At 41.1% G+C, this 14699-nt stretch overlaps 1 protein-coding gene across 2 annotated transcripts in view; it reads right to left on the bottom strand.

Moving 5' to 3' along the window:
- PTPRM (protein tyrosine phosphatase, receptor type, M) overlaps positions 1 to 14699 on the bottom strand; it is a 921068-nt gene that overhangs the window by 13433 nt on the left and 892936 nt on the right. For both annotated transcript variants that reach the window (XM_006891412.1, XM_006891411.1), the window contains 2 exons: positions 10035 to 10160; positions 8157 to 8320 (listed from right to left, as the gene is read on the bottom strand). In XM_006891412.1, the coding sequence (XP_006891474.1) occupies positions 8157 to 8320; positions 10035 to 10160 (290 nt within the window). The remainder of the gene's footprint in view (positions 1 to 8156; positions 8321 to 10034; positions 10161 to 14699) is intronic.

Here is a 14699-nt window from a genome sequence, read left to right as displayed (position 1 = left end):
TGGTCCTTGGAGAGGGACATCATGCTTGGTAGGGTGGAGGGACAGCGCAGGAGGGGAAGGCCCTCTATGAGGTGGACTGATTCAGTGACTGGGGTAATCGGAATGGGAGTGTCAGAGACAGTGCAATTAGCACAGGACAGAGCAGAGTTTAGGGATGTTGTACATAGGGTTGCTATGAGTCACAAGCGACTCAACGGCATATAACAACAGCAACAACAACATATAACAATCAATAGAAGGAGAAGGTTCTTGCTACTGTCATGAAACCAGCAGGTGGTGACAAGAATGGTGGTACCTGAGTGGTGAAACTTCGCAAAATGCCTAGGTATTATACTACTGAAGACGTGCCTTGGAGGCTGCTGAGCCATGGCAAAAAGCCCTTCAGTCAGCACATGAGGAGGCTGCATGCTAGCATCACCTTGGGACCATTCCGATAATCCTCACAGGGCACTACAGGGGCAAGAGAGATGTTTTCCTGAAGCAGCTGGAGAGAGGTTTGCTCCTTGTGACGGGGCCTCTGACCCTCAATCAAGTTCCTCTGCTGAGAACATGCCAGAAATTTGTATTGCCACTTCCTCTAATGTTGACATCAGTGGTGTGAAAATCCCAAAGCATGTCACTGATTCTTACTTTAAGGAGCAGCAGGCTGCAGAAGCCCTGCCAACAGGAGGGTGCGATCTTCGACACAGAAAAGGAAAAATAAGAGATTATAGAGCAGTGCAAAGATGAAAGCTGTGGAATCCCAGATTTTGCCCAAAATCAGAACCGTTCCTCAGCTCAAAAGCTACCTGCATTCTTTTATTCTCCTGCACCAGTGGAGTTTATCCTTACAAATTGGTGTCCTAAATTTCTTGCAGAAGATCTAATTAAATAATGTTTAAAGTAAAAAAAGAAAGAAAAAGGTTACAGCCTCAGCAACCTGAGGTAGGCAGTTCTGATCTGTTGCTATCCTTGGGTTTCAAAGAGTTTCCGAGGCTACAAATCTTTAGAGAAGTAGAATGCCTTATCATTCTTCTCTTGGGGAATCTGGTAGATGAGAATGGATGGCCTTTTGCCTGGTGGTCTGATTGCTTAATTCCTTGTTACACCATGGTATCTTACATTCAGACTCTGATAAATAAAAATGGGGATGTGAACTACGAACACATCCTTTTGGGAATTTCTCTGTGGTGGTGTGTGTGAGGCACCAGGCATTGTGGGAAGGGAAAAATGGTCAGGGGAAGGGGTGATGTAGTAGCTTTGGAGAGGATCAAGTTTTGGAACAGAAATGAACAGATCCAGAGGCTCCTCCAAGGGATCACTTCTTTCCTGAGAGAGTGATCGAGCTATGCTTTGATGTGAGTGAGGGGCAGTGTGGTCACCTGTGGTCCTGGCAACTGGGAAGGGGTGATATTCTCTGAGACAAAGACAACAAAAGGAGAGAAAGCCAGGCTTTTCACTAAACTTGTCATTGTAGCCTGCCCATATGCTAATTTACTTTCTGTCACACTAGGATAGAGCTTACTGAGTAATGACACCCCGATGGAAAGCAACATAGTTTATTCTTTCCAAACATCTTCCCTGAGTGCATGACTTTGTAATTGCCTGTTCCATGCAGCCTCTTCCAGCTGGTTGATTAGCTGCACATTATCGTCAGCAAGGAAATGCAGGTGAAGCTGCTTTAAAAAGAGTGACAGTCAAGATTGAGGGGTTCTAAGTTTTGGCTGCACACTGAAACAACTTGGAAGTTAAACCACACAAATCAATTGATGACTGAGTCTCAACCTCAAGGATTCAGATCTTATTAATTTGGCATGGCGGGGCGTACATTTTTATTAAAAAATAATTTTTTAGTTTATGTTTACAAATCATGTGGGTTTATCAATAATTCCTACACATTTTATCACATCAATTACAAATGATTAATCAATTATACTGTCTGATTAGTCCCTTTTTTATATTGTTTTTCCTTCACTGAACTCATCTATATTAATTTTTAGTGTGATTTTCCTTCCTCCTTTGCCATCCCTGGTAACCACCTAAGATTGATTCTATCTATTGTTAGGTGTTGTCAAGTTGAGTATGACCCACAGCGAACCTATGAACAATGGATCTGAACCCTGTCCTATTTTGTGCCATCTTCACACTTCGTCTAGTTGATGCACTAGACCCCACTGCAGCACTCACTGTATCATTCCATCTGGTTGAAGGTCTTCCTCTCCTTCGCTGATTCTCTACCTTTCCAAGCTTGATGCCTCTCTCAAAGCAACATACCCAAAGTATGTGAGGTGAAGCCTCAGCATCTTTTGGCAGTTCATGGGCTGTTCAGTGTTCTTCTCTAACACCACAGCTCAAAGGCATCAATTCTTCTGTTATTCACTGTCCAGCTCTCAGATGCACAGCAAGTGATTAGAAAGACCCTGGTCTGAATCATACACATCTTAGTATTCAAACTGACATCATTACTTCTCAATAATTTAGGGAAGTTCTTAACTGTAGACTTTCCCAGTGGAATACACCTCTTGATTTACTTACTGCTGGTACCGAGGGTGTTAATAGTGGGTCCAAGTAAGATGAAGTTGTTGACAGTTTCAATCTTTTTTTAAATTTTATTTAAAATAGTAGTTTCTTTTTTTTTTTGACAGTTTCAATCTTTTCTCCATCTATCATGATGTTGTTTATCAGTCTAGTGGCAACATCTTTGTTTTCTTGATTTTGATATATAATCCATATTGAAGGCTGTGTTTTTTATCTTCTGCAACAAGTGCTTCAAGTACTCCTCACTTTCAGCAAGCAAGGTTGTATCATCCGCATAACACAGGTTATTGATGACTCTCCCTCCAACCCTGATGTCACATTCCTCTTCATAGAGTTCGGCTTCTTGACTAATTTGCTCGGCCTACAGATTGAGTAGGTATGGAGTCTGAATACAACCGTGATACACTTCTTTCTTACTTTCAAACCATTTAGTGTTCCCTTGCTCTGTTCACACAACAGCCTTCTGGTCTAGGTATAAATGTCATATGAGCACATTACAGTGTTCTAGAATTTCCATTCATAACTTGTTATGATCCACATAGTCAAATGACTTTGCATAGCCAATAACACATAAATAGAAATTCTGGCATTCTTTACTTTCAGCCAGGATACATCTGACATCAGCAATAATAATCCTAGAGCCACCGCTTCTTCAAAATCCTGCTTGAACTTCTGGTAGTTCCCAATCTATGTACTGTTCTAGCCATTTTTAAATGATCTTCAGCAGTATCTTGCTTGCATGTGATATTAATGATACTGTTTGATGGTTGGATTCTGGAAGGTAGGTTGTTTTTATTTAGATGTAGGTTTTTTGGTCTTTTTAAAATTTAATTAACAATCAATTGTGGGCTGGAAGCCTCTTGTTTAAACCAGTTAGGACCTTTGTAATTAAAAGTTGGTTGGGCCCAAGAGGTCAGGTCTGGCATGAGGACTGATTAACTATGTCCTTAAGCATAATTTTCCTGAAATTCATTCATGTTGTACCATGTTTAATGAATGTCTCATTATTATTCAGTGTCGTGTAATATTTCCTTTTGTGTGATAGATTCTTCAGTTATCTGTCCATTGATAAGACACTTAAATTGCCCATTTGCTATTGTCCAGTGAACATGTTATTGTTGTTAGGTGATGCTAAGTCAAGCATGGCTCACAGTGACCTTCTGAATCACAGACCTGAGCCATGTCCTGTCCTACACCATCTCCATCATCTGACATACATGAGCCCACTGCTGTAGTCACTGTGTCAATCCACCTCTTCAGATTTTTTTCCCTTTCTTTTACTGATCCTTCACATTTCCAAGTATGATGTACCTTTCCAAGAAACAGTGTTTTTTAGCCACATGCACAGGTATGAGAGATATAAAGTTTCACCATCTTAGCCTCCAAGGAGCACTCTGCACTTTATTTTTACAAGAAGGAAAATCTTATCTGTTTGTTCTTTTGGCAGTCCAGCCATTGTTTAGTACTCTTCTTTAAGACCACAACTCGAAGGCATAATTGTTCCTCTGTCATTCTTATTCACTGTCTAGTTCTCCGATGTTACCCTGCTCTGTTCTGACTACTGCCTCTTGGTCCAAGTACAGGTTTCGCATTAGCATAATTAAATGTTCTGGGATTCCCATTCTTCTCAGAGTCAGCCACAGTTTGCTATGATCCACACAGTCAAATGCCTTTGCATAATCAATGAAACACTGATAGACATTCTTCGGGTATTCTCTGCTTTCAGCCAAGATCCATCTAACATCAGCAACAATATCCCTAGTACCACAACCCCTTCTAAACGCAGCCTGGACTTCTGGTAGTTCTCTGCTGATGCGCTGTTCTAATTGTTTTTGGATAATCTTCAGTAGAATCTTGCCTGCATGTGAAATCAATGACACTGTTCTGTAGTTTCCACACTCAGTTGGGTGACCTTTCTTTGGAATGGGAACAAATATAGATCTCTTCCAGTCAGTTGGCCAAGTGGTTGTTCTCCAGATGTCTCTCTGGAGACTAAGGTGCGCCTGATACGGGCCATGGTATTTGCAATTGCTTGTTATGCATCAGAGAGTTGGACAATGACTAGGGAGGACAGAAGGAGAGAGGATGCTTTTGAGCTGGGGTGCTGGAGAAGAGTACTGAATGTACCATGGACTGCCAGGAAAACAAACAGATTCATCTTGGAGAGGATTAAACCAAGCTACTCCTTGGAGGCAAGGATTCTGGGGCTTCGTCTGACATACTTAGGACACGTTGCAAGGAGGGACGGGTCCTTGGAGAGGGACATCATGCTTGGGAGGGTGGAGGGACAGCGCAGGAGGGGAAGACCCTCTATGAGATGGATTGATTCGGTGACTGGGGTAATCGGGACAGGTGTGTCAGAGGCCGTGTGGTTGGCGCAGGATAGAGCAGGGTTTAGGGCTGTTGTGCATAGGGTCACTATGAGTCGAAAACGACTCGACAGCACATAACAACAACAACAGTTCTCAGATGCATAGCATGTGATTGAAAAGACTGAATCAGGCACACCTTAGTCTTCACACTGACATCATTGTTCTTCACTATTACACAGAGGTCCCTGACAGCAGACTTGCCCAATGCAATATATCTCCTGATGGTTGATATCAAGGGTGTTGACTATTGATAAAAGCAGAATGAATGACTGACAACGTCAATCTTTTCCCTGTCTATCATTATGTTCCTATTGGCTTATGGGTGAGGACTTGTGTTTTCTTTTTTAGTTTTATTAAGATTTTAATGAACGTTTATAAAGAACTTGGGTTTCCAATCCTTACTGACTTATGTTTTCTTGTTGTTGATACGTAATCCATACCAAAGGCTGGAATTGTTTCAAATCCTTCTCACTTTCAGAAAGCAAGGTTGTGTCATCTGCACAATGTAGGTTGTTGACGAGTCTTCTTCCAATTCTGATGCCACACTCCTTTTCAGAGTCCAGGTTCATGAATTATTTGCTAGCATACATGTAGAATAGGTATAAAGAAAGGATACATCCCTAGCATATATCCTTCCTGATTTTAAACCAAGCAGTGTCCCCTTGCTCCATTCGGACAATGGCTTTTTGATCTAGGTATACATTTGACCTTAGCACAATTAAGTGTTCAGAAATTCCCATTCTTTTTAATTTTAGTCATAGTTTCTTCTTATCCATACAATCAAGTACCTTTGCATAGTCAATAGAACACAAACAGATGATACTATCCATATGCATACAAAGAGAGCTTGTCAATATGATTATTATTCAAATATATGCCCAACAACGAAACCTAAAGGGGAAGAAGTTGAGGATTTCTACCAACTTTTGCAGTTCCAAACTGACCAAACATGTGATCCAGATACATTAATAATTACTGATGATTGGGATGCAAAAGTTAGAAACAATGAGGAAGGAATGGTAGTTGGAAAGTAGGGATGTGGTGGCAGAAATGAGGCTGGATACTGCATGACTGAATTTTGTATGTTCAATGGGAGTGCAGCTCTTTACCACTAGGCCACCAGAGCTTGATTTATTCACAGCAACTATCACTGACTGGCGACAGTTTGTTATGATCCACACAGTCAAATGACTTTGTATAATCAATGAAACAAAGAGTCTTCTGGTACTTCTTGCTTTCAGCCAAGATCCTGCTAACATTAGCTAAAATATCCCTAGTACCATGGCCCCATCTAAATCCAGCCTGCACTTCCGGTAGTTCTCTGTTGATGTGCTGTTTCAGTCATTTTTGGATAATCTTCAGCAGAATCTTGCTTGCATATGATATTAATGATATGGTTCGATAATTTCCATACTCTGTGGGATCACCTTTCTTTGGAATGGGAACAAATATAGATCTCTTCCAGTCAATTAGCCAAGAGGTTGTTCTCCAGATTTCTTGCTCCAACTTGGTAAGCACAGCTAGGGCAGCATCTGTTAACTGAAATAAGTCAATTGGTATACCATCAATGCCTGGGGCCTTATTCTTAGTCAATTCTTTCAAAGCAGTCTGAACTTTTTCCTTCATCATCATAGGCTCTTGCTCATATGTTGTTTCATTAAATTCTTCTGTGTCTGCCAATTATTTTTGGTATAATGACTCTGTATACTCTTTCCATCTGGTGAAGAGATTGAAATTGTTCACAGTTTTGGTTTGCTTGGATGCACAGCCAACACTCTTGGCACCAGCAGTCAGTAAACTAAAAGACGTATTGTTATGGGAAAGTCTGCAGTTAGAGACCTCTCTAAAGTGCTGAAGTGCAAAGAAGTCAGTCTGGAGACTAAGGTGCACCTGATACATGCCATGGTCTTTCACTTGCTATGTATCAGAGAGCTGGACAATGACTAGGGATGATAGAAGGAGAATTGATGCCTTTGAGCTGTGGTGTTGGAGAAGAGTGTTGAATATACAATGGACTTCTAGGAAAACAAAGGGGTTTGTCTCGGAGAGGGTGAAGCCAGGCTGTTCCTTGGAGGCAAGGATGCTGAAGCTTCATCTGACATACTTTGGGCATGTTGCAAGGAGGGTCCAGTATTTGGAGAGGGACGTCATGCTTGGGAGGTTGGTGGGACAGCGCAGGAGAGGAAGACCCCGATGAGATGGACTGAGTCAGTGACTGGGGTAATAATGGGGTCAGGTGTATCAGAGATGGTGAGATTGGCACAAGATAGGGCAGAGTTTAAGGCTGTTGTATATAGGGTTGCTATGAATCGCAGGCGACTCGACGGCACATAACAACAACAACAACATCACTGACTGGCGGCAATGGACACAGGTGTACACGTGTGTATTGGTGTTGGGCTCTTATTTTTTTAGGATGTATTTCTAATCTTGAGATTGCTAGATCGAACAGTATTTCTATTACCAGCTTTCTAAGGAAGCATCAAATTGTTTTCTACAGAGATTGCACCAATCTCTTTAAACTTTTCTTTTTTGTTGTTAAATTTTGTGGTATCCTTTAAGGTACATACGGATTTAATTTTTAAGTTAATATTATCTAGTTTATCCTCTGTTGATTGTACATTTTCAATAATATTTGTTATACCATAGATTCAGGTTCATAAATTTGACCCCCTTTTTCTTTTTGTGCATGAACTTTCTAGTTTTAGGTTTTATACCTACGTTCTTTTTTTTTTTCTTCCTTGATTCATGCTGAGTTAGTGTTTATTGTAGACGGTATGAAGGATTTTTTTTTCAATTTTCCACAAATAGATATCCAGTACTGCCAGCACCTCTTGGTGAAAGGTGCTCTTTCTCCCATTTAATGGATTTCATCTCTTTGTCAAAGATCAGTTGTCTATATATGGATGCATTTATTTCTGCATTCTCAGTTCTAACAGATTCACTAGGTATTGTGCTGGTAAGCCAGTCGAGTAGGGCTTAGAGCAGTCACTGACCTCTGTGGTGTAAATACTTCTACCACATAGGACTTCAAGCTATTATAGCAGATCCCCAAAAGAGGAGCTCAATTTATTTTGGGTCTCACAGATTTCATGTTTATTTTAATGGCTGAGGTACACTACACAAATGTGAATGTACAACCCTCTTTTTGAGTAAATCAAATTCAACCCTCAATGAGTGGCCTGACCGTCCCCTCAGACCTTATCTTCTCAATACACGGTGAAAGAACACAGTGAGAGGAATGCAGAGTCTCCTCTCAGCACTTACAGGCAGTGCACCACTGTGCGGCCCTCCCCGCCGTTGTACTCCTCCTGCCACTTGTCCACCTGGCGTATGAGCTTCAGGAAGGACCGTTTGGACACCGGCGTGTCCCTGTACATGGGCCAGCCCAGGAACTGGAACTGCTGTACCATTCGGTACCCGTCTTGGGGCTGTGGAGTCAGACAGCAAACAAAGAGGGCAAACAAAGAGGCGTGATTTACTTTATCAAATTCATGTGGGCTGAGTCCCCATATTTGATCTTCTCATCCAGGCAGGATATTAATAAAAGAGAAGTCTGTCTATACATAATGAACCTAGCATCTACTGGCCTGGGAGTTATGGCTTTAGATTCCAATTTATTATTAAAAAGAAACCAGGCACTTTCAATGAATAGGCCAGAGCAGTGAGAATGAAGCAGAATACTTAACTGTCTTGCAAAAGCAAAGGAACACCATAAACATTTACCACATTGTGCATTACGTGGTAAAATGGCTTTAATTTATTTCCTGGTAAATAACAGTATAGGATGACTGGAATCTGGAGATGTCTGCAAGCTCATTGTGATATGGATTGCACTGTAATATGATTTTGCTTATTAGTCAGATTTCCTATGATATCAATAGTTCGTTAATCTTGTCTAATAATTAAATAGAGTTGCAGTATTCAAAAAAGCGCTGCTTTATAGATAAACAACAAGCATATTCTATTGTGACCCTGATGAAGTTGCTCGAACCGGCTCCCTCAGCAGCATTGGCGGCCCACCTGGATCTTAGCTCCCTCTGCTCTGGGCTGTTTCTCCTCCTCACGGCACTTTCCATTTCAGCCTCTCCTCTTTTCCCTGGCTTCGCACAGGTGGGTGCCCAGGTACATGCATCATCTCTTCACTATTCCCTACATTGATGGTTCCATTCCACTTTGTGGATTTACATACCATGATTATCACAGGAAATCATGAACTCGTATCTTCAGTCCAGACCTTTGCCCTGAATTTGCCCTCAAACACTCAGTTGTCATGTCACTCACATGCCTCTTAGTCATCTTGAGCCTGAAATGTCCTGGATTGAACGCAATACTTCCCTGAACCCTAATTCCACCATGCCCACAGCTTTCATACTCCAGAGCCTGCCCAACCATCTTCTCAGTTGTTCGGACACTCTCAAGGGTCATCCTTGACTTGACCATTGCACACTTCAGGATCTCCTGATTGTTCCTACCCTACTCATGCAGTTCTGCTCCTAGCCATTGTCCATTCTCATTGGGGTGATTCCAACAGCTTCTGGCTGGTCTCTTTCATGCCATGTAGCTTTCCCCACAGAGGTGAGAGTGCGCCCTGTAAAATGTAACCTGCAGCATTCCTTAGTCCCTCTTGACTATGCCCACATGGCTCTACTGGCCTTTACTCCCTGGCTCTCCCACAGCCTTGCCCTCTGGGTAGTCTGCTGTCATCAGTGCCACACCAATACCTTGGAGCCTCATGGACAAGACCTCCCTGAACAGATCCCCATTACAACTTTGCACTGATCGTCACATGAGCTGGAGCGTCTCAGCCACCCTGCTCCCTCGCATCCTGCAGGGCTTGGTTCAAACAGCAGGAACTATTTATAAGAGACTGGCTTTCAGTCCTGGCCATTGCCCCCATACTCTCTACCCCTTTTTTGCTTTTAAGCAGCATTTATACCTTCTAACTATATATAGATTACTAGATCTATTCTTTCTTGTATCGTCGCTTTAGAAAATGCAAGTGTCATAAGGTCAGGGAGCCATGTATTCCACTGATTTTTTCTAAACTCTGAGAACAGTGCTGGGCACAGAGAAGGCTCTCTAAATCTTTGAGAGATGAGAAAACAGTAAATCCTAAGAAGTGGCACTGACTAGGATTCTTACCCGCGCTGCATTGTAGATGCGGAATATTCTGCTGATGATGTCCTCTTCCAAGTCAGCAGAAACAAACTCCACCTGGATGGGACCGTGCCTGTGGACACCGTTTTCTGGCCAGTACTGGGGACATAGCTGGATTTAAAACAGAAAGGCCAGGTCAATTTAAAAGAATAATTGTCCTCCTAACAGACTGCACAAGGTTGGTAACATCTAATAATTCTCAGTATTTCACTGACTCAAGTCACTGTCTTTTCTCTCCTCCGGCACTAAAACTTCATGTCTTGGCTGATTCCCCAACTCCAGCTGTCCTTCTAAGTAACTCTTTCACTCATTTTTCAGAAAACTCCCTCTACACATGAACCATTCTGTTTTCCAGGGAGGTTGTATGGATGCAGTGTAACACACGCCCTTTCATAAGATCGCACACATGCTAATTACAGAGATGCCACTGAGATGAGTCTGACTCAGTGATGCAGCAGATAGAGAACTCTCCAGAGGTTTCTGAAGTTACAGGGCTTGATGGATGGAGCCCACCTCCTCTTTCCTCTGGATGGTGGCTGATCAGTTCTGACTGCAGACTTTTTGAATAGCAGATGAATGCTGTAACTCCGGACCACCAGAGCTGAAAGCAAGCTGAAAGTAACTCTTATTGGGTGCTAGAGAGATGGTGCTATTATAGGAGTCAAGGCCTCTTTGACATGTCTCTTCATATGGAAGGCTCCACCCCACACTCTCCAGGCCTGCACCATAGATTATAATACGTGTTATGAATAGGATTATAACGCTACATGGAGAACCATGATGGGTTACATTTTCAAATGCTCCCACTTTTGAAGTAGGGAATGGTAAAAATGATGGTAAAAGGAGCAATTGGGAGGTTTTAATTAGAACTACAATCCCTAGGGCCTCACGTGCCAGGCTTTCATGACACTGAGTAACTGAATGTGGCATGCCATTTTGTGTGATGGCGGTGATGCTGGACTTCATGGTATATGAGAGTGGCACTTACTTTCCACAAAACACTACCTTGTCCATAAATGTACCAACCTTGGAAAATGGCAAGAGGGGAAGTGCCAAAGAGATTGCTTCTCCTTAAATACTGTTCCTAACAGACCATGATACAACACAACACAGCACAAAAACACCACCACAATGACAGCAGAAAAGGCCCTGAAGCTCTGACAGGCTTTAAAGTTTGAAATTCAACTTGTGTTGGGATTTGGTATTCCACTGACATTCTTCAGAGTAACCTTAACCTCATCTTTCTAACACACCTGAGGGATCACTGCTTATAGGAAGGCAAGAGGGGACTCAGTTGGTTATTTTATAACCTAGTGGGCCCAGAGCAGATCACCTAATTTTAAGGAAAATGGTGAGTGAGTCTATGCACCACAGAAAAGCCATTGCTGGATTTCATTTTTAGATAAATTTTATTTTCCAAAAAATCTAAAATTTCATTGATGAAGGCTGTAAAGATTTAATTTTAATCTACTTTTCCAGTTAACAGTAGTTCAACCTAAACTGCAACATTTCTGATTAAGACAGAGTAGCTTAACAAAGGATATATTTTACGTTATTTTAGGAATCACATTTATTTTGCCCATCTGGTGCAGGACTTCTCTTAGGAATTTCTTTTATTTTGTATATCAAATTTACCAGCAAATATATTTTTCTGGTTTTATGGCAACTATATAAGACAGTGACCTAGTTAATGTCTGACTAATAGCCTTTTTCATTTTTAAATTTTAAAAAGGTTTTTATTACCCTCTCTCTTCATTCCTTTTAACTCTCCAAGATTGATTCTGTATGTAAACTTCTTCTTAGCTTTTTATTTTGGTAAAATAATTGCACTTTAGTCATGGACTATGCCATTCAGCTCTATTGTGCAGGATTTCACAATTTTTTAGTCTCGTTTTGTTGTTGTTGGTATGTGCCATTGAGTCACCTATACTGTGATTTGAGAAGTTGTGGTACAATCATACAATGGAATACTACGCAGCATGCGGGAGCAATGATTTTATAAATTACTACCTAACTTGGGAGGGACTGGAAAGCATTATGCTGAGTGAACTAACTCAGTCCCATAAGGAAAAATACTGTATAAAACCATTATTGTAGAATGAGTATGAGGATCCAAGGGGGGGCGGTGGAAAAAGAGGAGTGAGGATGGGGGTGGGTAGGCTGTTAATCACAGGGTTGCACAATTTGGTGGGTGGGTTGACTGAAGGAAATGGGAAAGATCTTTTGTGAAAAACAATACAAACTTTGTAAACAAATCAGTATAAAATAAAAAAATATATAAACTTTAATAAAACAATGGAAAAAACCTCTCAAAACAAAAACATGGGTGTGACTATGTCAGTTTGTGCTGAAATTATTATTTCTTTGGGATAGATATATACCTAGTAGTGATATTGGTGAGACAGAATTTCTTTTCCCAAGTTTCCAGGGAAACACCAAACTGCTTACCACAGTACCATAGTGGTTGCACCAGTTACAGTCTTACTAGCCGTGCATGAGAGTTCAAGTCTTTGCACACCCCTCAACAGCATTTGTTGCTTGACTTTGAAATGCAGCATTTACTGCATTTGTTCAGTAACTGAACACTGCTTTTTCAATGACTGTGTGGACCATAACAAAAAACAGCCCAATTATGGTTAACATTAAGAAGAATAGGAATCCCAGACACTTAACTGTGCTTACATGAAACCTGTACCTAGATCAAGAAGCTACTGTCTGAACAGAGAGAGGGAACTCTGCATGGGATAAAATCAGGAAGGGTTTGTGTTAAGGGTATATCCTTTCTTCATACTTATTCAAGCTTTATGCTGAGCTGTACTCTATGGCATTAGGATTGGAGGAAGACTCATCAACAACTTGTATTATGCAGATGACACAACCTTGCTTGCTTAAAGTGAGGAGGACTTGAAATACTTGCAGAAAATCAAAGACTATAACCTCAACAATTATTTTGGTAAAATAATTGCACTTTTGTCATGGACTATGCCATTCAGCATATGTGTTCTACTTTCCTTTTATTGTGCAGGATTTCACAAGGATCTTCATCACTGGCCCAACAGGCAACATCATTATATATGGAGAAAAGACTGAAACTGTCAATGATTTAATCTTACTTGGATCCATAATTAATACACTTGGTATGAGCAGTCAGGAGATCAGGAAGCATATTGCTTTGGGCAAGTGCACAGTCAAGGACCTCTCCATAACACTGAAGAGCAATGATGTCAGTTTGAAGACCAAGGTATGCCTAAGTCAAGCCGTATCTTTTCAGTCCCTTGCTATGCATTTGAGAGCTGGACAACAGATACCAGAAGAATTATTGATGTCTTTGAGTTGTGGTGTTGGATAAGAGTACTGAGTATTTCATGACAGTCAAAAGAACAAATATGTTTTAGGAAAATTACAGCCAGAGTGCTCCTTTAGAGGCAAGGATGGTGAAGCTTCATCTCTCATTCTGTGAACATGTTGCTAGGAGAGGTCATTACTTGGAAAGGTAGAGGATCAATGAAAGAGAAAATGATCCCCAACGAGATGGCCTGACATAGTGATTTCAGCAATGGGCTCTACTGTGTCAGAGATGATAAGGATGCCACTGGATTGTTCACAGGTTTGCTATGAGCCATACTCTACTCATTGGCACCTAAGAATATTTTTAACAGAGGAAACTTAGGGTACTTATTAATAAAAAGTGCAGCTAGCCCAAAGGCACATGGTTTGACTCTACAAGTTTCTCTGTTGAAGAAAGATGGGCAATCTCTTCCTGTATGATTTATAGCTTCTGAAAACCCTCTGGAGGGTCATCTGTGAGTTAGTTCCAGCTCAATGGTGCACACCACCACCACCACCACCACATTTTTACTAGAGTGAGATAATATCTCATTGTTGTTTTGATTCAGGTCTTCCTAACAGGTAACTAACTATCTTATGCAATTCTTTGTGTGTTGGTAAATCTGAATGTTGACTTTTTAGTTATTTTAAGAAATACTTCCATGAAAGTTTCCTTTCTCCACCAGCATTTCCTGGAGATGAGTTTATTTTATTTCTGTTACCCAGTGTGTACCCATTTCTAAATTTATGAGGCTGAGAAGGTCACAAAAGCTGTAACAGGTACACGTGAACTATCTCCCTCTTTGTCTCCCAACTTGGAGATCTGCTACCTGCTTTTTCCTCCTCCTGAGCTCTTGAGTATGAGCTGGGCACTTACCCGAGAAATATGAATGGCCTGGGACGGGGTGTGGCTCTTGGAATTCAGTTTTTTTCCCCTACCCTTTGCCCAAGTTAACAGGGTAGAAAATAGCTTAAATGGTGCATAACACATCTTTGAGCCGGACCTATAAATACTTAAAAAAGCTGAGAGCTATTCTTGTACAACTACAAAGCCTTTAGATTCAAATTCTCAGTTTAGGAGTCTAAGAGCCTGAATCCCAGGAGCATGCTTCCTTGTCTGCTGTCTGCTGAACTGAACTGGGTCCTTGTCTTGTCAACCACAGGCAGCCATCTGTTGGTTTGAGTCCAGATAGTTTGAATTTAGAAAGAAGCTTTAGAATTAAAATATCATTTGTTATAAAAGAACATTAAACATGTTAAAAAAGCATTAAAGACTTGTTCATGGATATAAGCAAAAGTAGTTATATCACTGTATTTCAGGAT

Source organism: Elephantulus edwardii, unplaced genomic scaffold (assembly GCF_000299155.1).
Source record: "Elephantulus edwardii isolate Elephantulus edwardi_28Jun2011 unplaced genomic scaffold, EleEdw1.0 scaffold00097, whole genome shotgun sequence".
NCBI lineage: Eukaryota > Metazoa > Chordata > Mammalia > Macroscelidea > Macroscelididae > Elephantulus > Elephantulus edwardii.
Note: the sequence above shows the minus strand (reverse complement) of the source record. Positions and strands in the feature narration are given on the sequence as shown.